General features: G+C 46.6%; 1 protein-coding gene across 1 annotated transcript in view; it reads right to left on the bottom strand.

The window, feature by feature from the left end:
- The window catches only part of LOC309559897 (protein crumbs homolog 1-like), a 176082-nt gene that overhangs the window by 84416 nt on the left and 68310 nt on the right, over positions 1 to 23356 (bottom strand). The window contains exons 3-6 of the mRNA XM_082263336.1: positions 22549 to 22744; positions 18748 to 18887; positions 15666 to 15848; positions 8967 to 9080 (exon numbers count right to left, since the gene is read on the bottom strand). Coding sequence (XP_082119462.1) covers positions 8967 to 9080; positions 15666 to 15848; positions 18748 to 18887; positions 22549 to 22744 — 633 coding nt within the window. The remainder of the gene's footprint in view (positions 1 to 8966; positions 9081 to 15665; positions 15849 to 18747; positions 18888 to 22548; positions 22745 to 23356) is intronic.

Below are 23356 nucleotides of genomic sequence, written 5' to 3'. Positions count from 1 at the left end.
CATGGGTGGGTTGAACTCCTGACTGATCACCAGTGTATAGAAACCCTTCTCCTACTGACCATTAACATAATGTTCTTCTCCCATAATGTAAAGGAGAACTACATTGACCACCCAATGGAAGGGCTTCCTTCACCAGTGGGAGCATTGGCGGAATTATTTTCAGCCTGACCATCAATGTAAGAGGACATTATATTAGCACAGGCTTCCTCAGATAGGGTTCTATTAATATGGCTTAGGGTTTCTCCAGAGGTTGGTAGGGATTCCTTGAGTAGTTGAGGCATCAGTGGATTGAACGTCTGACTAATCACCAGTGTATAGGAACCCTTCTCCTACTGACGCTTACCATGGGGTGCTTCTCCCATAATGTAAAGGAGAACTACATTGACCACCCAATGTAAGGGCTTCCTTCACCAGTGGGAGCATTGGCGGAAATATCTTCTGCCTAACCATGAATATAAGAGGACATTATATTGGGGCAGGCTTCCTCAACCAGGATTCTATTGAGAAGGCCTAGGGCTCCCCCACAGGTTGCTATGGGTTCCTTGAGTAGTTGGAGGATTGGTGGGTTGAACTCCTGACTGATCATCAGTGTATACTGACCATTAACATAAAGTTTTTCACCCATAATGTAAAGGAGAACTACATTGACCCCCCAAAGGAAGGGCTTCCTTCACCAGTGGGAGCATTGGCGGAATTATCTTCTGCCTGACCATCAATGTAAGAGGACATTATATTAGTGCAGGCTTCCTCAGGTAGGGTTCTATTAATATGGCTTAGGGTTTCTCCAGAGGTTAGTAATATTTTCTTGAGTAGTGGAGGCATGGGTGGATTGAACGTCTGACTAATCACCAGTGTATAGGAACCCTTCTCCTACTGACCCTTACCATTAGGTGCTTCTCCCATAATGTAAAGAAGAAAACTACACTGACCACCCAATGGCAGGGCTTCCTTCACCAGTGAGCGCATTGACAGAATTATCTTCTGCCTGACCTTCAATGTAGAGGACATTATATTAGCACAGGCTTCCTCAACCAGGATTCTATTGAGAAGGCCTAGGGCTCCCCCACAGGTTTCTATGGGTTCCTTGAGTAGTTGGAGCATTGGTGGGTTCAACTCCCAACTGATCACCAGTGTATAGGAACCCTTCTCCTATTGACCATTAACACAAAGTGCTTCTCCCATAACGTAAAGAAGAGAACTACATTGACCACCCAATGGAAGGGCTTCCTTCACCAGTGGGAGCATTGGCGGAATTATTTTCAGCCTGACCATCAATGTAAGAGGACATTATATTAGTGCAGGCTTCCTCAGATAGGGTTCTATTAATATGGCTTAGGGTTTCTCCAGAGGTTGGTAGGGATTCCTTGAGTAGTTGAGGCATCAGTGGATTGAACGTCTGACTAATCACCAGTGTATAGGAACCCTTCTCCTACCGATGCTTACCATGGGGTGCTTTTCCCATAATTTAAAGGAGAACTACATTGACCACCCAATGGCAGGGCTTCCTTCACCAGTGAGCGCATTGACGGAATTATCTTTTGCCTGACCTTCATTGTAGAGGACATTATATTAGCACAGGCTTCCTCAGCCAGGGTTCTTTTAATATGGCTTAGGGTTTCTCCAGAGGTTGGTAGGGATTCCTTGAGTAGTTAGGGGCATCGGTGGATTGAACGTCTGACTGATCACCTGTGTATAGGAACCCTCCTCCTACTGACGCTTACCATGGGGTGCTTCTCCCATAACGTAAAGAAGAGAACTACATTGACCACCCAATGGAAGGGCTTCCTTCACCAGTGGGGGAGGACTGATCTCCTTTCTGACCACCAGTGTAAGTGGGTCCTTCACCCACCACCATTAATCTAGGATACTTCTCCCACAATTACGTCGAGCATCCAATGGAAGGGGTCACTAATTACGTCGAGCACCCAATGGAAGGGGTCACTAATTACGTCGAGCACCCAATGGAAGGGGTCACTAATTACGTCGAGCACCCAATGAAAGGGGTCATTAATTACGTCGAGCACCCAATGGAAGGGGTCACTAATTATGTCGAGCACCCAATGGAAGGGGTCACTAATTACGTCGAGCACCCAATGAAAGGGGTCATGAATTACGTCGAGCACCCAATGGAAGGGGTCACTAATTATGTCGAGCACCCAATGGAAGGGGTCACTAATTACGTCGAGCACCCAATGAAAGGGGTCATTAATTACGTCGAGCACCCAATGGAAGGGGTCACTAATTACGTCGAGCACCCAATGAAAGGGGTCATGAATTACGTCGAGCACCCAATGGAAGGGGTCACTAATTACGTCGAGCACCCAATGAAAGGGGTCATTAATTACGTCGAGCACCCAATGGAAGGGGTCACTAATTATGTCGAGCCCCCAATGGAAGAGGTCACTTCTCCAATCACCAAAAGACCACTACAATTTTTTATGTTTTTGTTTCTTTTTTGTAACCACATTATGATGAATTTTATAGAATGATGATGACTGAAAATAATTTAGTGATGGTTTAGTGCTAAAAATGATCGGCTCCAGTTGTCACATTTCCGAAATACTCCACATTCTTTCTTTTTTAACTACTTTTCTACCAAAGTCATTTTTCAGTTTTTAACGCACGTTAAAAATGCACATTTTATCCCTAAAGATTAGTTAAAACCCCCTCAAACATTATATTTTCTGAGACCCTGAAGAATAAAATAGTGGTGGTTGCATTTTTTTTTTTACGTTACATGATATTAGTGCACATATGTATAAATTGAAAAAAAGGACTGAGAATATCAAAGGTGTAACTTCTATTTCTCGCGCTCAGGTTATAATAATAAATTGACAATTAAAATATTCAATAAATACACAGATAAATATTGAAGAAATGGATGTTATGTATCAATTGCCTATTTTAAGTAAAAAATGCACAAAAGTTAATTTTAGTTCAAACAAACACAATATACTACCCAATTTTATGTAACCATATGAAAGATGAGGTCGCGTCGAGTAAATGGATACCAAATGTGGTTAGCCATAAAAGTGTTTGTGAAATGGCCATAAACTTTGGTACCTAAAGTTGTCAATAGGTGACGCTTTAAAAGCATTTACAGTATCTCACAAAAGTTAGTACACCCCTCACATTTTTGTAAATATTTTATTCTATCTTTTCATGTGACAACACTGAAGAAATGACACTTTGCTACAATGTAAAGCAGTGAGTGTACAGCTTGTATAACAGTGTAAATTTGTTGTCCTCTCAAAATAACTCAACACACAGCCATTAATGTCTAAACCGCTGGCAACAAAAGTGAGTACACCCCTAAGTGACAATGTCCAAATTGGGCCCAATTAGCCATTTTCCTTCCCCGGTGTCATGTGACTCGTTAGTATTACAAGGTCTCAGGTGTGAATGGGGAGCAGGAGTGGTAAATTTGGTGTTATCGCTCTCACTCTCTCATACTGGTCACTGGAAGTTCAACATGGCACCTCATGGCAAAGAACTCTCTGAGGATCTGAAAAAAAGAATTGTTGCTCTACATAAAGATGGCCTAGGCTATAAGAAGATTGCCAAGACCCTGAAACTGAGCTGCAGCACGGTGGCCAAGACCATACAGCGGTATAACAGGACAGGTTCCACTCAGAACAGGCCTCGCCATGGTCCACCAAAGAAGTTGAGTGCACGTGCTCAGCGTCATATCCATAGGTTGTCTTTGGGAAATAGACGTATGAGTGCTGCCAGCATTGCTGCAGAGGTTGAGGGGTGAGGGGTCAGCCTGTCAGTGCTCAGACCATACGCCGCACACTGCATCAAATTGGTCTGCATGGCTGTCATCCCAGAAGGAGGCCTCTTCTAAAGATGATGCACAAGAAAGCCTGCAAACAGTTTGCTGAAGACAAGCAGACTAAGGACATGGATTACTGGAACCATCTCCTGTGGTCTGATGAGACCAAGATAAACTTATTTGGTTCAGATGGTGTCAGGCGTGTGTGGTGACAACCAGGTGAGGAGTACAAAGACAAGTGTGTCTTCCCTACAGTCAGGCATGGTGGTGGGAGTGTCATGGTCTGGGGCTGCATGAGTGCTGCCAGCACTGGGGAGCTACAGTTCATTGAGGAACCATGAATGCCAACATGTACTGTGACATACTGAAGCAGAGCATGATCCCCTCCCTTCAGAGACTGGGCCGCAGGGCAGTTTTCTAACATAACGACCCCAAACACCTCCAAGATGACCACTGCCTTGCTAAAGAAGCTGAGGGTAAAGGTGATGGACTGGCCAAGCATGTCTCCAGACCTAAACCCTATTGAGAATCTGTGGGGCATCCTCAAACAGAAGGTGGAGGAGCGCAAGGTCTCTAACATCCCCCAGCTCTGTGATGTCATCATGGAGGAGGGGAAGAGGACTCCAGTGACAACCTGTGAAGCTCTGGTGACCTCCATGCCCAAGAGGGTTAAGGCAGTGCTGGAAAATAATGGCGGCCACACAAAATATTGACACTTTGGGCCCAATTTGGACATTGTCACTTAGGGGTGTACTGACTTTTGTTGCCAGCGGTTTAGACATTAATGGCTGTGTGTTGAGTTATTTTGAGGGGACAGTAAATTTACACTGTTATACAAGCTGTACACTCACTACTTTACATTGTAGCAAAGTGTCATTTCTTCAGTGTTGTCACATGAAAAGATAGAATAAAATATTTACAGAAATGTGAGGGATGTACTTAGTTTTGGGAGATGCTGTGTGTGTGTATATATATATAAATCTATTATGTAGAAAATGATGATTCAGACTTTTCTAATATATGAGTGATTAAAAAAGATTAGAATATGTTTAAAAAGGTTCCAGACAATAAAAATATTTCATGGGTTCCTCTGGGGTAAAAAGGGTGAGAACGGCCGTACTGGAGGTTGAAAACTTCAAAACATCATTAAACACGAGACTTGTTCATAAGTTTAAAAAAAAAGGCCCCCTTCTAAGCATTGTTTTCCAGCCCGGGTTCCTGTCACTCCCACCCGGCTTCATATACGGCTCCTTATAAAGGACGTCTCCCCCTGCATTCTCACACTTCTATTGACCCGCAGTGTTGCTGACTCAGCAGAATCCTGAGCTCTTCCACTCCTCAGCCTCCCCCGATGATGCACAAATTTATTATCTTCCATTTAAACAAGTACTCTGACCTGAGACTGGGAGAGCATGAGAGACACCTGAGATAATCAATATTATCTTCAATATATTTCCTATAATACACTGCTCAATAAAATGAAAGGAACACTTTGAAAACACAGCAGATCTCAATGGGGGAAAAATATCATGCTGGATATCTATACTGGTATGGACTGGGTAATGTGTTAGGATCTATACTGGTATGGACTGGGTAATGTGTTAGGATCTATACTGGTATGGACTGGGTAATGTGTTAGGATCTATACTGGTATGGACTGGGTAATGTGTTAGGATCTATACTGGTATGGACTGGGTAATGTGTGAGGATCTATACTGGTATGGACTGGGTAATGTGTGAGGATCTATACTGGTATGGACTGGGTAATGTGTGAGGATCTATACTGGTATGGACTGAGTAATGTGTTAGGATCTATACTGGTATGGACTGAGTAATGTGTTAGGATCTATACTGGTATGGACTGAGTAATGTGTTAGGATCTATACTGGTATGGACTGGGTAATGCGTTAGGATCTATACTGGTATGGACTGGGTAATGCGTTAGGATCTATACTGGTATGGACTGGGTAATGTGTGAGGATCTATACTGGTATGGACTGAGTAATGTGTTAGGATCTATACTGGTATGGACTGAGTAATGTGTTAGGATCTATACTGGTGTGGACTGGGTAATGTGTTAGGATCTATACTGGTATGGACTGAGTAATGTGTTAGGATATATACTGGTATGGACTGGGTAATGAGTTAGGATCTAAAATGGTATGGACTGGGTAATGTGTTAGGATCTATACTGGTATGGACTGGGTAATGTGTTAGGAACTATACTGGTATGGACTGGGTAATGTGTTAGGATCTATACTGGTATAAACTGGGTAATATGTTTGGATCTATACTGGTATGGACTGGGTAATGTGTTAGGATCTATACTGGTATGGACTGGGTAATGTGTTAGGATCTATACTGGTATAAACTGGGTAATATGTTTGGATCTATACTGGTATGGACTGGGTAATGTGTTAGGATCTATACTGGTATGGACTGGGTAATGTGTTAGGATCTATACTGGTATAAACTGGGTAATGTGTTAGGATCTATACTGGTATGGACTGGGTAATGTGGTAGGATTTATACTGGCATGGACTGGGTAATGTATTAGGAAGGAAAGGATGGCACGTTGTTTGATGGAAATGAAAATTATCACCCTACAGAGGGCTGAATTCAATGACACCCCGAAAATCAAAGTGAAAAAATTATGCAGCCGGCGAGTCCATTATTCTGAAATGTCATTGCAGGAACTCAGAATGGTTCTCAGCAGTGTGTATGGCCCACACGTGTTTGTATGCATGTCTGACAACATTGGGGCATGTTCCTAAAGAGACAACAGAGGGTGTCCTGGGGTATTTCCTCCCAGATCTGGGCCAGGGCATCACTGAGCTCCTGAACAGACTGAGGTGCCACCTGGCAGCGTCTGATGGACCGAAACATAATATCCCAGAGGTGTTCTATTAGATTTAGGTCAGGTGAGTGTGGGGACCATTCAATGGTATCGATTCCTTCATCCTCCAGGAACTGGCTGCATACTCTCTAATACAACTAATCTTTGTGAGGCCCCAGCTGCAAATAGCACAGATCTTCAGTCCGGCAGATGCCCAAGGGGGAAGTTGTGGGCTTCAGCTAGACCCACTAAGGCCACCCCCAACGGCGGCACCCAACTCGGCCGCATGGCCTAGTAGTCCACAGGCCGCAAGTTGCGGCCTAAATTTCTAGGGCACCCCACTGCCAAGACGCGAGCCCCAGTGGATCCAACCACCCAGGGCAGCGGAGGGGAAGACGGATGCCCACACAGGAGGCAGTGGCTTCAGCCATCCTCACATAAGTTCCACGGAGTAGGCCGCAAAGCCGTGTCCTAAATTTTAGGCCGGGTCCGGCCGCTTTAAGCGCGTCCCCGTGGATGGTAAAACATCCGCTCCCCCAGCCCAACAACCGCTGCAGGGAGCCCCAAGGACATCCCTGCCCCAGTCACCAACCCCCAGAATGGCAGGGAACCCTACTCAATCCCCCGTTGCGCCCCAGGAAAAACTCGGTCAGCATCAGCAGCTTGGCCAGTAGCCTGGTCAGCAGCAACTACAGCCAACCCCCCCATAGGGGCATGTGGCAAAGCCAGCTCACAGCCGCACCTGGGGAGTTGGTGGTCTGAAAGACCAAAAGTGACTGTTTAGAGGGGCTGGGGGGGAAGGGAATGGGAATCCGGGGGTCTGACCGTCCCAGGGAGGGGCCCACGCCCACCCCAAAAGACCATCAGGGGAGAGGAGGAACATTACTCACCACACCATGGAACCGGGTGGGCATCGCTCCGGGCAGACCACCGCACCATCGGAATGGGGGTGCTGCGGGCCAAGAGGCATGCTGCGACTCAGGCCGGGACCAGGTCATATGTGCCCTCACGAGATGTTTAAATCACAGGCCAGCCCCGTCGCCTATGTCGCCCAGTCCAGCAATCGCTTGTAGTTCTCACAGGAACAGAAAATAATAAAAATTCCATTTAAAAAGGAAAAAATGCTAGGACCAGAGGTCCCAGAAAGGAACTATAGGTCCTTATTGCTGACTAGGCAGAAAAAAACTGAGTATTTATAGCTGAGTGTGGGTGTATAACCCCCTGGGACTGCCCCATAGGCGCGGTAAAGCTTTTTCCTGCCTAGTGTCCAACTCCTGTAGGGGCAGCATAACCCAATGGTTAAGAAGATTCTGGAGCTGTGTCCGTCAATGAACAAAAGAGAAAATAAGATTTAAAAATACATTTTTTCAATAATAATAAAAATAATACTATATTTATCATAATAATAAATAAATACAAATAAAGAAAAGGGGCGAGTGAGGTGACAGGCTACAAACCCCCAACAACCTCCCCCCCGGTCAGCAGAAGGGGGTCAAAAGAAGGGGGTCAGCAGAGGGGGGGGGGGTCAGCAGAAGGGGACCATTAGAGGGAGGTCAGAAGAAGGGGGTCAGCAGAAGGGGGCAGCAGAGGCAGAGGGAAGTCAGCAGAGGGGGTCAGCAGAGGGAGGTCATCAGAGGGAGGTCAGAAGAAAGGGGTCAGCAGAGGGAGGTCAGCAGTGGGGGGTCAGCAGAGGGAGGTCATCAGAGGGAGGTCAGAAGAAAGGGGTCAGAAGAGGGGGGTCAGAAGAGGGGGGTCAGCAGAGAGTGGTCAGAAGAAGGGGGTCAGCAGAGGGAGGTCAGAAGAAGGGGGTCAGCAGAGGGGGGTCAGAAGAAGGGGATCAGCAGAGGGAGGTCAGCAGAGGGAAGTCAGCAGAGGAAGATCAGCAGAGGGGGGGTCAGCAGAGGGGGGTCAGCAGAGGGAGGTCAGCAGAGGGGGGGTGAGCAGAGGGGGGGTGAGCAGAGGGGGGTGAGCAGAGGGGGGGTGAGCAGAGGGGGGTGAGCAGAGGGGGGTCAGCAGAGGGGGTCAGCAGAGGGGGTCAGCAGAGGGGGTCAGCAGAGGGGGGTCAGAAGAAGGGGGTCAGCAGAGGGGGTCAGAAGAAGGGGGTCAGAAGAAGGGGGTCAGAAGAAGGGGGTCAGAAGAAGGGGGTCAGAAGAAGGGGGTCAGAAGAAGGGAGTCAGCAGAGGGGGTCAGAAGAAGGGGGTCAGAAGAAGGGAGTCAACAGAGGGGGGTTAGAAGAAGGGGGTCAGCAGAAGGGAGTCAGCAGAGGAAGATCAGCAGAGGGGGGGTCCCTGGTGCCGGGGAGGTTGGGCAACGCTGCTCTATAGTTTACATTGTAACATTATCATCATCACTTACCGGCATATCCCGCTTCACACTGACACTCATACCCATTGATGAGGTCGATGCACGTCCCTCCATTCTGACAAGGGCTGGAAATGCACTCATTAATATTTACAGAACAATTTTCCCCTGAAAGCAAAAAATAAAAATTTAGGTCAGTTTTCTCCAATCAGCACATAGGGGTCTATGTAAAAAAAAAACGCTAGCTGTGTGTTAAGCATTTGACAGGCACCTCGATTGTCTGCCGAATTATAATACAATCATCTCCTGTGACCGTCATCTCCATCTAGTGGCCATAACGTGGTATTATTTCTAAATGCCTAAAAGAAAAAAATAATACCATGTTATGGCCACTAGGTGGAGTATTTTCTTTTAACCACTTTTGGACCGGAAGGTTTTACCCCCCTTAATGACCAGGCCATTTTTTGCGTTATTTTAACTGACAATTGCACGGTTGTGCGATGCTGTAACTAAATAAAATGCATGTCCTTTTTTTCCCCATATATAGAGCTTTCTTTTTGTGGTATTTGATCAACTGTGCGATTTTTATTTTTTGCGCTATAAACAAAAAAATTGTGATAATTCTGAAAAAAAAAGAAAAAAAAAAACAATATTTTTCACTTTCTTCTATATAACATTCCCAATAAAAAAGTTTAAAAATCTAATTTTTTTCATCATTTTAGGCCAATTTGTATTCTGCTACATATTTTTGGTAAAAAAAAAAAAAAATCCCAATAAGAGTACTTTGGTTGGTTTGCGCAAAAGTTATGGTGGTATTTGATCACCTGTGCGATTTTTTTTGCTATATAAACAAAAAAAGAGCGAAAATTCTGAAAAAAAAAAAAAAAAATTCACCTTCCCGCTATATAACATTCCCAATAAAAAAAAAATGTAAAAATCATTTTTTTTCATCATTTTAGGCCAATTTGTATTCTGCTACATATTTATGGTAAAAAAAAATCCCAATAAGCGTATTTTGATTGGTTTGCGCAAAAGTTATCGTGTCTACAAACTAGGGGAAAGATTTATGTCATTTTTATTTATTTATTTTACTAGCAATGGCAGCGATCAGCTGCCATTGCTAGTAATCATTTTTTGCGGGACTGCGACATTGCGGCGGACAGATCGGACCCCTAACTGACATTTTTTTTTTTTACACTTTTTTGGGGGACCAGTGACATTACTACCGTAATCAGTCACTGTACTAAAGACACTGGCAAGGAAGGGGTTAACACCAGAGGCGATCAAAGGGTTAAATATGTGCCTAGGGGGTGCTTTCTAACAGTGTGGGGGGGTGGGCTTATGGAATCAACCTGTGTTCCTAAATAGGAGGATCCCTGTGTTCATCACTGACAGAACAGCGGTCTGCCGTGTTTACAACATCAGACCGCCATTACGTCTCCACGGGGAGCGATCGCGGGTGCCCGTTGATTCTTATGTGCTGTCTAAGATTAGCTGCATGGTCAAATTGGGGACTCCTCCTCCCTCTATGGCCATCCCACAACGCAGCTAGCAAGGAGACGGCTCCTTTCTTTGTCTCCCAGCACTTGCCACAGACAGGGTGGTGTGCCAACTCAGATGTTCCAGGCCAGCAAGCAAGGGCATGAAGATGGAGGCAAGAGACCTCTAGCAAAGCAGGTCAGACAGCGCGCCCCCTCTCTCCGTGGCTATCCAACAATGCAGCTAGAAAGGAGATGGCTCCTTTCTTTGTCTCCAAGAGCATGGAGATGGAGAAAAGTGCCATCTATGAAAGCAGGCCAGACAGAGCGCCCCTTCCCACCATGGCTATCCGACAACGTAGCTAGCAAGGAGATGGATCCCTTCTTTGTCTCCCAGCACTTGCCAACTTCAGGGTGGTGTGCCAACTCAGATGTTCCAGGTCAGCAAGCAAGGGCATGGAGATGGAGAAAAGTGCCATCTATGAAAGCAGGTCAGACAGAGCGCCCCTTCCCACCATGGCTATCCGACAACGTAGCTAGCAAGGAGATGGATCCCTTCTTTGTCCCCCAGCACTTGCCACAGACAGGGTGGTGTGCCAACTCAGATGTCCCAGGCCAGCAAGCAAGGGCATGGAGATGGAGAAAAGGGACGTCTATCAAAGCAGGTCAGACAGGGCGCCCCCTCTGTCGGTAGCTATCCAACAATGCATCTAACAAGGAGACGACTCTTTTCTTTGACTCCAACCACTTGCCACAGACAGGGTGGCATTCCAGTTCAGATGTTCCAGGCCAGCAAGCAAGGGCATGGGGATGGAGACAAGTGCTGTCTATCAAAGCAGGTCAGACAGAGCACCCCCTCTCTTCGTGGCTTCTGATAATGCAGCTAGCAAGGAGACAGCTTCTTTCTTTGTCTCCCAGCACTTGCCGCAGACAGGGTGGTGTGCCAACTCAGATGTTTCAGGCCAGCAAGCAAGGGCATGGAGATGGAGAAAAGGTACGTCTATCAAAGCAGGTCAGACAGAGCACCCCCTCTCCTCTTGGCTATTTAACAACACAGCTATCAAGGAGATGGCTCCTTTCTTGGTCTCCAAGGGCATGGAGATGGAGAAAAGTGCCATCTATCAAAGCAGGTCAGACAGAGCGCCCCTTCCCACCATGGCTATCCGACAACGTAGCTAGCAAGGAGACGGCTCCCTTCTTGGTCTCCCAGCACTTGCCACAGACAGGATGGTGTGCCAACTCAGATGTTCCAGGTCAGCAAGCAAGGGCATGGAGATGGAGAAAAGTGCCATCTATCAAAGCAGGTCAGACAGAGCACCGCCTCTCCTCTTGGCTATCCGACAACACAGCTAGCAAGGAGATGGCTCCTTTCTTTGTCTCCAAGCACTTGCCACAGACAGGGTGGTGTGCCAACAGATGGACTCAAGTTCCCGTCTATCAAAGCAGGTCAGACAGAGCACCCCCCCCCCCCTCTCTCTGTGGCTATCCAAAAATGCAGCTAGCAAGGATAAATCTCCTTTCTTTGTCTCAAGTACTTGCCACAGACAGGGTGGTGTGCCAACTCAGATGTTCCAGGCCAGCAAGCAAGGGCATGGAGATGGAGAAAAGTGCAGACAGGGTGCTCCCTTTCTCCATGGCTATCCGACAACGCAGCTAGAAAGGAGAAAGCTCATTTCTTTGTCTCCAAGCACTTGCCACAGACAGGGTGGTGTGCCAACAGATGGACTCAAGTTCCTATCTATCAAAGCAGGTCAGAAGGGGCACCCCCTCTCTCCGTGGCTATCCAACAACGCAGCTAGAAAGGAGACGGCTCCTTTCTTTGTCTCCAAGGGCATGGAGATGGAGAAAAATGGCATGTATGAAAGCAGGTCAGACAGAGCGGCCCTTCCAACCATCGCTATCCGACAACGTAGCTAGCAAGGAGATGGCTCCCTTCTTTGTCTCCCATTACTTGCCACAGATAGGGTGGTGTGCCAACTCAGATGTTCAGGGCCAGCAAGCAAGGGCATGGAGGTGGAGAAAAGGTACGTCTATCAAAGCAGGTCAGACAGAGCACCCCCTCTCTCCGTGGCTTCCAATAATGCAGCTAGCAAGGAGATGGCTCCTTTCTTTGTCTCCAAGGGCATGGAGATGGAGAAAAGTGCCATCTATCAAAGCAGGTCAGACACAGCGCCCCTTCCCACTATGGCTATCCGACAACATAGCTAGCAAGGAGACGGCTCCCTTCTTTGTCTCCCAGCACTTGCCACAGACAGGGTGGTGTGCCAACTCAGATGTTCCAGGCCAGCAAGCAAGGGCATGGAGATGGAGAAAAGGGACGTCTATCAAAGCAGGTCAGACAGGGCGCCCCCTCTCTCGGTAGCTATCCAACAATGCATCTAACAAGGAGACGACTCTTTTCTTTGACTCCAACCACTTGCCACAGACAGGGTGGCATTCCAGTTCAGATGTTCCAGGCCAGCAAGCAAGGGCATGGGGATGGAGACAAGGGCTGTCTATCAAAGCAGGTCAGACAGAGCACCCCCTCTCTTCGTGGCTTCTGATAATGCAGCTAGCAAGGAGACAGCTTCTTTCTTTGTCTCCCAGCACCTGCCGCAGACAGGTTGGTGTGCCAACTCAGATGTTCCAGGCCAGAAAGCAAGGGCATGGAGATGGAGAAAAGGGACGTCTATCAAAGCAGGTCAGACAGAGCACCCCCTCTCCTCTTGGCTATCCGATAACACAGCTATCAAGGAGATGGTTCCTTTCTTTGTCTCCAAGGGCATGGAGATGGAGAAAAGTGTCATCTATCAAAGCAGGTCAGACAGAGCGCCCCTTCCCACCATGGCTATCCGACAACGTAGCTAGCAAGGAGACTGCTCCCTTCTTTGTCTCCCAGCACTTGCCAACTTCAGGGTGGTGTGCCAACTCAGATGTTCCAGGTCAGCAAGCAAGGGCATGGAGATGGAGACAAGTCCCGTCTAGCAAAGCAGGTCAGACAGAGCACCCCCTCTCCTCTTTTCTATCCGACAACACAGCTAGCAAGGAGACGGCTCCTTTCTTTGTCTCCAAGGGCATGGAGATGGAGAAAAGTGCCATCTATCGAAGCAGGTCAGACAAAGCGCCCCTTCCCACCATGGCTATCCGACAACGTAGCTAGCAAGGAGACAGCTCCTTTCTTTGTCTCCCAGCACTTGCCACAGACAGGGTGGTGGCCAACTCAGATGTTCCAGGCCAGCAAGCAAGGGCATGGAGATGGAGAAAAGGTACGTCTATCAAAGCAGGTCAGACAGAGCACCCCCTCTCCTCTTGGCTATTTAACAACACAGCTATCAAGGAGATGGCTCCTTTCTTGGTCTCCAAGGGCATGGAGATGGAGAAAAGTGCCATCTATCAAAGCAGGTCAGACAGAGCGCCCCTTCCCACCATGGCTATCCGACAACGTAGCTAGCAAGGAGACTGCTCCCTTCTTTGTCTCCCAGCATTTGCCACAGTCAGGATGGTGTGCCAACTCAGATGTTCCAGGCCAGCAAGCAAGGGCATGGAGATGGAGACAAGTGCCATCTATCAAAGCAGGTCAGACAGAGCACCCCCTCTCCTCTTGGCTATCCGACAACGCAGCTAGCAAGGAGAAGGCTCCTTTCTTTGTCTCCAAGCACTTGCCACAGACAGGGTGGTGTGCCAACAGATGGACTCAAGTTCCCGTCTATCAAAGCAGGTCAGACAGAGCACCCCCCCTCTCTCTGTGGCTATCCAACAATGCAGCTAGCAAGGAGAAATCTCCTTTCTTTGTCTCAAGTACTTGCCACAGACAGGGTGGTGTGCCAACTCAGATGTTCCAGTTCAGCAAGCAAGGGCATGGAGATGGAGACAAGTGCCATCTATCAAAGCAGGTCAGACAGAGCGCCCCCTCTCCTCTTGACTATCGGACAACACAACTAGCAAGGAGATGGTTCCTTTCTTTGTCTCCAAGCACTTGCCACAGACAGGGTGGTGTGCCAACAGATGGACTCAAGTTCCTATCTATCAAAGCAGGTCAGAAGGGGCACCCCCTCTCTCCATGGCTATCCAACAACGCAGCTAGAAAGGAGACGGCCCCTTTCTTTGTCTCCAAGGGCATGGAGATGGAGAAAAGTGCCATCTATCAAAGCAGGTCAGACAGAGTGCCCCTTCCCACCATGGCTATCCGACAACGTAGCTAGCAAGGAGATGGCTCCCTTCTTTGTCTCCCAGCACTTGCCACAGACAGGGTGGTGTGCCAACTCAGATGTTTCAGGTCAGCAAGCAAGGGCATGGAGATGGAGAAAAGTGCCATCTATTACAGACCCCAGATCTCTCCATAAAGAGGACCTGTCATGCTTTATTGTTATCAGGAGAAGTGCCTCCCCGTGGATCCCGGGCTTACGTTACTGATCGCTGAGCCCGGGAACCATCCGGTGTCTGCAGATTTTTCCCCTTTTGTTTTTAAGGGTAGAGGAGAGATATGGGGTCTTTTACAGACCCCCGATCACTCCATAAAGAGCACCTGTAACGCTTCATCAGGAGAGGTGCTCTCCCCCTCCCCGTGGATCCCGGGCTTACGTTACTGATCGCTGAGCCTGGGAACCATCCGGCGTCTGCAAATTTTTTCTACTTTTGTTTTTCAGGGGAGAGGAGAGACTTGGGGTCTTTTACAGACCTCAGATCTCTACATAAAGAGCACCTGTAATGCTTTATCAGGAGAGGTGCTCCCCCCCTCCCGCCTCCCCATGGATCCCCGGCTTACGTTACTGATCGCTGAGCCCGGGAACCATCCGGTGTCTGCAGATTTTTTCCCTTTTGTTTTTAAGGGTAGAGGAGAGATTTGGGGTCTTTTACAGACCCCCGATCTCTCCATAAAGAGCACCTGTAACGCTTTATCAGGAGAGGTGCTCCCCCCTACCCTTGGATCCCGGGCTTAAGTTACCGATCGCTGAGCCCAGGAACCATCCAGCGTCTGCAATTTTTTCTCCTTTTGTTTTTAAGGGGAGAGGAGAGATTTGGGGTCTTTTACAGACCCCAGATCTCTCCATAAAGAGGACCTGTCACGCTGTATTGTGATCATCATTAACACACAGCATAAGGTGAAGAGTTACACTTCAAATACCTAATCACGTGTAGGGGCAATTAAAAAAGAACATTTGCCTGGACCTGGTTGGGACATTAGAGTGTAAGCTCCTTGGGATCAGGGACTGATGTGAATGGATAATATGTAAATTGTCAGCACTCTATAAATACCTGTAATAAATAATAAAGAAACAATCACCTGCTCACTCACCCGTAAATCCCGGCTGACATCTACAAACGTATCCCGCGGCATTGGCGTAGCTGAATTCTGTGTTAAACTCTGGCTCTGTCGTATAAAACGTCTCATTCGATCGTTGAAGACAGAGGGCGCCATTCAGGCAAGGGCGTTCTGCACATTCGTCAACATCTAGCTCACAGCTCTCCCCAGAATAGCCTAAAAAAAAATAAAAAAAAGGATCACATCTATAAGAAGACAGAAGAAATCAGAGGACAGGAAATTCAGAAGGTGCAAACAATAATGACCGGAGGAACCAGCGAGCGCTGCAGGGGACCCAGAAAAAACGAAACGCGTGAAAGTGACTGGATAATTATTTTTATTTTTAAATAAATTAAAATGTATTCTTAACTGACAACTTCCCAATGCACATGTGTGAGCAGCGCTGTGCTTTGTGAATGGTCCCGCAGTCTTTTGGGACCTGTGACGTCACTGACGTGTCCCCAAAGGCTGTGGGCAAAGAGCGGGGGTGAACTTCCTCTCGCATCGCTTAGGCAATCTGGGTGGAAGTGGGGGCGGGTACCCGCTCTCCAACAAATAAAAGCTTCAAAGGAGAATGAGGGGGTGGGGGGGCAGAGAGATGGAACTTCCCCTTTTGGGTGAAGTTCTGCTTTAACTTCTTCTTTCCCTTCTCCCCTTAGCTGTTATTTTTCAGTTTTTTTTATTTTTATTTAGTTTAAAAAAAGAAACAAAAATTATGTTTTTTTTTTAAATTGGCAAAATACTTTGTATCGGAAACATCACTTTGGTGTCACTTTAAACGGGTCAAATTATAAAATAAAATATGTAATAAAAATATATACTTTTTTTTTTTTTTAATATTGTTTTTTTTCTATTGTTGCTGGTGGAGTCTATTGTTTTGGAGGTCTATTGTTGTTAGGGGAATCTATTGTTGCTAGGGATCTATTGTTGGTGGGGGTCTATTGTTGTTAGGGGGATCTATTGTTTTGGAGGTCTATTGTTGTTAGGGGAATCTATTGTTGCTAGGGATCTATTGTTGGTGGGGGGTCTATTGTTGTTAGGGGGATCTATTGTTGCTAGATTGGGTATTTTGTTGCTGGAGGTTAATTTGTTGCTGGAGGGGGATCTATTGATGCTGGGGGGGGGTCTATTGTTGGCAGATGTAAACTGTTATTTTTCAGTTTTTATTTTTTACCATTAATATTCAATCTTTTTTTGACAGTTGAACCAAAATGTATTTATTTTTTTAATTTGCAAAATACTTTGTATCAGAAACATCACTTAGGTGTCACTGTAAACAGATCAAATTATAAAATAAAATATGTAATAAAAATATATACTTTTTTTTTTTCAATATTGTTGTTTTTTTCTATTGTTGCTGGGGAGTCTATTGTTGTTCGGGGGATCTATTGTTGCTAGATTGGGTATTTTGTCGCTGGAGGTAAATTGTTGCTGGAGGGGGGATCTATTGTTGCTGGGGGGTCTATTGCTGGCAGAGGGGGTCTATTGTTGGTGTTAGCTTTTATTCTTCAGTTTTTTATTTATTTTTTACCATTAATATTTAATCTTTTTTTTATTCAGTTGAACCAACCTGTATTTATTTTTTCATTTGCAAAATACTTTGTACCAGAAACATCACTTTGGTGTCACTTTAAACGGGTCAAATTATAAAATAAAATATGTAATAAAAATATATACTTTTTTTTTTTTTGACAATATTGTTGTTTTTTTGCTATTGTTCCTGGGGAGCCTATTGTTGCTGGGGGTCTATTATTGTTAGGGGGACCTATTGTTGCTGGGGGGGTCTTTTGTTATTAGGGGGAATCTATTGTTGCTAGAATAGGTGTTTTGTCGCTAGGGGTCAAATTATAGGTAAGGACGAGGGGAGGAAAGAAAGGGAAACCAGTCCATCCGCCATCTAAAAAATAAATATATATATACACTTTTTATTTACAGTAAAAAAAAAAACATTTTTATTTGTATTAGAAAAAAAAGGTTGGGGGGGGGGGGGTGTGGAAGGATAGGAACTAGTTAGGGAGAAAAGAAAGGGAAACCAGTCAATCCGCCATCTAAAAAAAAAATATATATATATATACACTTTTTATTTACAGTATTACAGTAAAGATATTTCTTAACACTAGTCCATAATAAAAAAAAAACAATTTTTTTTATTTGTATTAGAAAAAAAAAAAAGGAGGGGGGGGGGTAAGGATGGGAACTAGGTAGGTAGAAGGGGGTAAAAGAAAGGAAAACCAGTCAATCCGCCATCTAAAAAAAATATATATATATATACTTTTTTATTTACAGTAAAGATATTTTTTAACACTAGTCCATAGTAAAAAAAATATAAATTTTTGTTTATTTGTATTGGAAAAAAAAGGGGGGGGGGAGGATGGGAAATAGGTAGGTAGAAGGGGGTAAAAGAAAGTGAAACCAGTCAATCCACCATCTAAAAAAAAATAAAATATAAATATATATATATATATATATATATACACATACACTTTTTATTTACAGTAAAGATATTTTTTTTAAGACTAGTCCATAATAAAAAAAAAAAAAAAAATCTTTTTTTTATTTGTATTAGAAAAAAAAAAAGGGGGGGGGGGGAAGGATGGGAACTAGGTAGGGAGAAAAGAAAGTCAATCTGCCATCTAAAAAAAAATATATACTTTTTATTTACAATAAAGTTATTTTTTCTAACACTGGTTCATAGGAAAACAAAAAAAAAAAAAGATTTTTTTTATTTGTGTTAGAAAAAAAAAAAACACCTTTTTTCTATAGATTTAATAGAAAATACATTTTTCCTATCCCCCCCCCCCCCCCAAAAAAAAAAGAAAAAAAAAAGTACAGTATAATTACTTAGTTGGCTTATGCAAACTTATCACCAAATAAAGCGGCCTATAATGGAAATGTAAAAATCTCCCACGAGGTGCCCATACAGCTACGAGAGTTGGGCTTCTCTGTAAACAATGTAACGCCCGTACTCTGGGCACAGGGTGACATCAGGGTTGGGGTGTACGGTTCTATGTCTGGATGGGGGTCACCGATCTTCCTAATTAAAGACGCAGACAATGGATGGAATGTAGGCACTGACCTGTCCAGCAGACGCATGCGTAGCCCTTCACCCCCTCCACGCAGGTGGCATTATTCACACAGGGGTTGGAGGAACATTCCAGGATATCGATCTCACACGTATCGCCCTCATACCCCGTGTCATCGCAGTTGCAGTGAAACCTAAAATACAGAGACAGAGTTGGGATCGTGGATGACAATTCCCATCAGTATTCACATCATCAAAGGAAAGGTTTGAGACCTCAGAGATTATTTTGGTAAGTTTTCATGAATTCACTCCCGACCTAACAACATAGAGATTAACAAACAGTATCATTTGTTACCACCAATACCGGGCACTTTCACCCCCCGCCCTGCCCAGGCCAATGTTCAGCTTTCAGCGCTCTCTCACTTTGAATGACAGTTGCGCGGGCATGCAGCACTGCACCATAATTACATTTTCTTTTTTTGAGACAGATAGAACTTTCTTTTGGTGGCATTTAATCACCGCTGGGGTTTTTATTTATTGCTAAAAAAAAAAAGAAGACCAAAGATTTTTAAAGAAAAACAAAACATTTTTCTTTGTTTCTGTTATAAAATTTTCCAAATAAGTAATTTTTCTTCTTCACTGATGGGCACTAATGAGACTGCACTGATTGGCACTGATGAGACTGCACTGATGGGTGCTGATGAGACTGCAATGATGAGGCTGCACTGGTGGGCACTAATGAGACTGCACTGATGGGCACTGATGAGGCAACACTGATGGGCACTGGTGAGGCAGCATTGATGTGGCAGCACTGATTATTTTGCAAATAAGTAATGTCTCTGCACTGATGAGGCTGTACTGATGGGCACTGATGAGGCTGCACTGATGGGGCAACACTGATGCACACTGATGAAGCGGCACTGATGAGGCTGCACCAGTGCCGACACAAGGTCATCCAGCGCCCAGGGCAAAGATGCCAAACTGCACCCCCCCCTTCCCTTAGGGTTAGGGTCAAGGCGCCCCCATCCCTACAATAAACTATTGCGCCCATGGCAGCGTCACCTCCTGCCCACCCCTTGTCCCAGGGCTGCACTGAGGAGGTGGCACTGATGGTGCAGCGCTAATGAGGCTGCACTGATAAAGCTACACTGATGGACACTGATGGGGCTACACTGATGCGCCACTGATGAGGCTTCACTGAGGAGGTGGCGCTGATGAGGCTGCACTTATGAAGCTACACTGATGGGCACTGATGAGGCTGCACTAAGGAGGTGGCATTGATGAGGCGGCACTGATGGGCACTGATGGGGCTTCACTGATGGGCACTGATGAGGCTGCACTGAGGAGGAGGCACTGATGGTGCGGCGCTGATGAGGCTGCACTGATGAAGATACACTGATGGGCACTGATTAGGCTGCACTAAGGAGGTGGCATTGATGAGGCGGCACTGATGAGGCTACACTGATGGGCACCGATGAGGCTACACTGATGGGCACTGATGAGGCTGCACTGAGGAGGTGGCACTGATGGGCGGGCACTGATTATCACTGTAAACAGTTCACTGTCAGTAGTGCCAGTTATTGGCACTCCTTTCCTCACACACAGACAAGATATGAGGAAAGGAAGTGCCGATAACCGGCATGTCTGTTTACATGCGATTGGACACAGCTGATCACATGGTAAAAGGCCACTGTGATTGGCCCTTTACCACGATCTATGATTAGCTGTGTCCAAAGGACACAGCAGTCACAGAGCATGCCCAATGTGCACCTCAGAGGGCACATAGGGGACACAGTTCTGGGAGGACATCCTTGGACGCCCTTCCCAGAACTGGAGAACCGCGCTGTAGCTGTATTTCAGCTATAGGGCGAGCAGAAAGGAGTTTGAAAAAGAGCCTCCATTTATTATTAGGAATCCCTTACAGTAGCTCCAATCAGGTTGAAACAATGTCACCAGTCTGCTGCAGGCAGGAGGAAGCATTTCCTCAGTCCACCCCTCCCCAAGTGATCAGGTTGCAACATTGTAACTTGGAACACAGCCAAGAACTGCCCAGGCCCCGGGATTAATATGAATGTCACCTCGGAGTTGGCATCTCAGTCCAGGAAGTAAAAGGTGACCATGGATGATGCTTGACCAAAGAAAGCTCTGTTCCCCACATTTACAGCTACAAGAAAAGTCGCAGTGCCAGGATGCCAATGATGTCATCACCATATATGGTCAATTAGGTCAACCAGGAGACCCCCCCCGCCGCCGCCTTTGTTTATCAGCTGTCATCCATGTTTATCAGGCCCTGTGATTGAAAGGGAATGAAGCGGCAGGACCAGTCATGCGCAATGCATTACATTGGTGTTGTTGGGCTTAGATAGACTTTAAGGCCCTCCCTTTCAATGGCTCCATTCTGGTGTCGGAGAGAGGTTGCTTAGGCCTCCAGGCAGTGGTGTATTTTGGTTTTGTTCTTCCCTAGGCAAGACTAAAATTGGGCGCATCCCCTCCCCCTCCTATGTAAATTTGCCCCACTCCTTCCTTTTTAATGGATGTGACTCCCTCCACAACTGAAGGACTTCAAGTCCCAGCATGAACCCCTGAGATCTCCCGAGAGGGGGAGGGGGGGGTGAGAGGGGGTGGGAGAGAGAGAGGGGGGGGTGGGTGAGGGAGTGAGAGAGAGAGGGGGGTGGGTGAGGGAGTGAGAGAGAGGGGGGTGAGGGAGGGAGAGAGAGGGCGGGGGGTGAGGGAGGGAGAGAGAGGGGGGGTGGGTGAGGGAGGGAGAGAGAGAGGGGGGTGGGTGAGGGAGGGAGAGAGAGAGAGGGGGGGGCTGAGAGAGAGAGAGAGAGAGAGAGAGAGAGAGAGAGAGAGAGAGAGAGAGGGGATGAGAGAGAGAGAGGGGATGAGAGAGAGAGAGGGGGTGAGTGAGAGAGAGAGAAACAGGGGGGTGAGAGAGAGAGAGAGAGAGGATGAGAGAGAGAGGGGGGGTGGATGAGGTAGGGAGAGAGAGAGGGGGGTGGGTGAGGGAGTGAGAGAGAGAGAGGGGAGTGGGTGAGGGAGGGAGAGAGAGGGGGGGTGGGTGAGGGAGGGAGAGAGAGGGGGGTGGGTGAGGGAGGGTGAGAGAGAGAGGGGGGCCGAGAGAGAGGGGTGAGAGAGAGAGGGGGTGAGAGCGAGAGAGGGGATGAGAGAGAGAGGGGATGAGAGAGAGAGGGGATGAGAGAGAGAGGGGATGAGAGAGAGGGGATGAGAGAGAGAGGGTTGAGAGAGTTCAAGAGGGGGTGAGTGAGTGAGAGAGAGAAACAGGGGGGTGAGAGAGAGAGGGGGTGAGAGAGAGAGGGGTGAGTGAGTTCAAGAGGGGGTGAGTGAGTGAGAGAAACGGGGGTGAGAGAGAGAGAGAGGGGGGTGCGTCAGAGAGAGGGTGGAGGTGAGAGAGAGGGAGGGGGTGAGAGAGAGGGGGTGAGAGAGAGGGAGGGTGAGAGAGAGAGAGGGGTGAGAGAGAGAGAGGGGTGAGAGAGAGAGAAGGGAGGGTGAGAGAGAGAGAGGGATGGCTCTAGCAACCAATGGCCAATAGAGTCTCAGGTGGAGGGGGGCAGCTTTTTTGCTGCCCCCCTGCAAAGTGCCGCCCTAGGCCTGGGCCTTGTCGGCCTAGGCCAAAATACAGCACTGCCTCCAGGCTGCTTTTATGGCTCAAGGCACATTTAATCCACCCGTTTACTCAACCAACTGCCGGCCAGGCAGCCAACACTATAGCAAGCATATTCTACCTCCAAGGCTATCACCTAGAGTAGGTATTGTGGTACCATCAGTGATACATGAGGATACAAGTACGACAATATAAAAGACTTCTTATACAATATAAAAAATATATATCACCTGTTAAGAGCATCCACACAAATTCCTCCATTGAAACATGGCTGGCTTTGACACTCATCAATGTCTTGTTGGCACACTTCACCATCGTACCCTGCGGGGCATTCACATAGGAAGTACCCAACGTAGTCCCTGCATGTGGCACCATTTTGACACGGATTTGACTGGCACTCGTCTATCTCTGTCTCACAGTTGACACCTGTGAAGGGGGAATATGATGGTAATATTTTTCAGCACTAAAAAAAACATAGGTCATAGAACGAGACATGAACACCATCACATCTAAGAAGGCTTTGCTGTTCCATGCACTGACTTGGTTGGAGAGCTTTTTGATTCCTTTAGTCTTTTCTCACCAGAGTAAGGGTGAGCAAAGGATTGGCCCAAACCCGCAGGAAACTGTCCCATGATGGTAGGCCACTGGTCAAATAAGCTGGTCAGGAAATGTCCAGGCATGATGGTGACAACATTTACCAAATATGGCCAAATGGTCATATTTAGTCAATGACATTGACCGAATAATGGCCATTGCTGGTGGTATCGTTGACCGAATACAGTCACATAGCTATATTTGTTCAATGACATTGTCCAAATATGGACATGGCTGGTGGCATCATTGACCTAATATGGCCACATGATCATATTTAGACATTGACTTTGTACAACCTTGGCCAATACTGGTGACAGCATTGACACAATATAGCCACATGGCCTGTTTGGTAAATGGCACTATCCAAATATTGCCATAGCTGGTGCCAGCATTGACCTAATATGGCCATTTTTGGACAAGAACATGGTCTACATATGTCCATAT

Source organism: Pelophylax lessonae, assembly GCF_965119305.1.
Source record: "Pelophylax lessonae genome assembly, chromosome: 7".
Lineage (NCBI taxonomy): Eukaryota > Metazoa > Chordata > Amphibia > Anura > Ranidae > Pelophylax > Pelophylax lessonae.
This window is presented reverse-complemented; position numbering and strand designations above follow the sequence as displayed.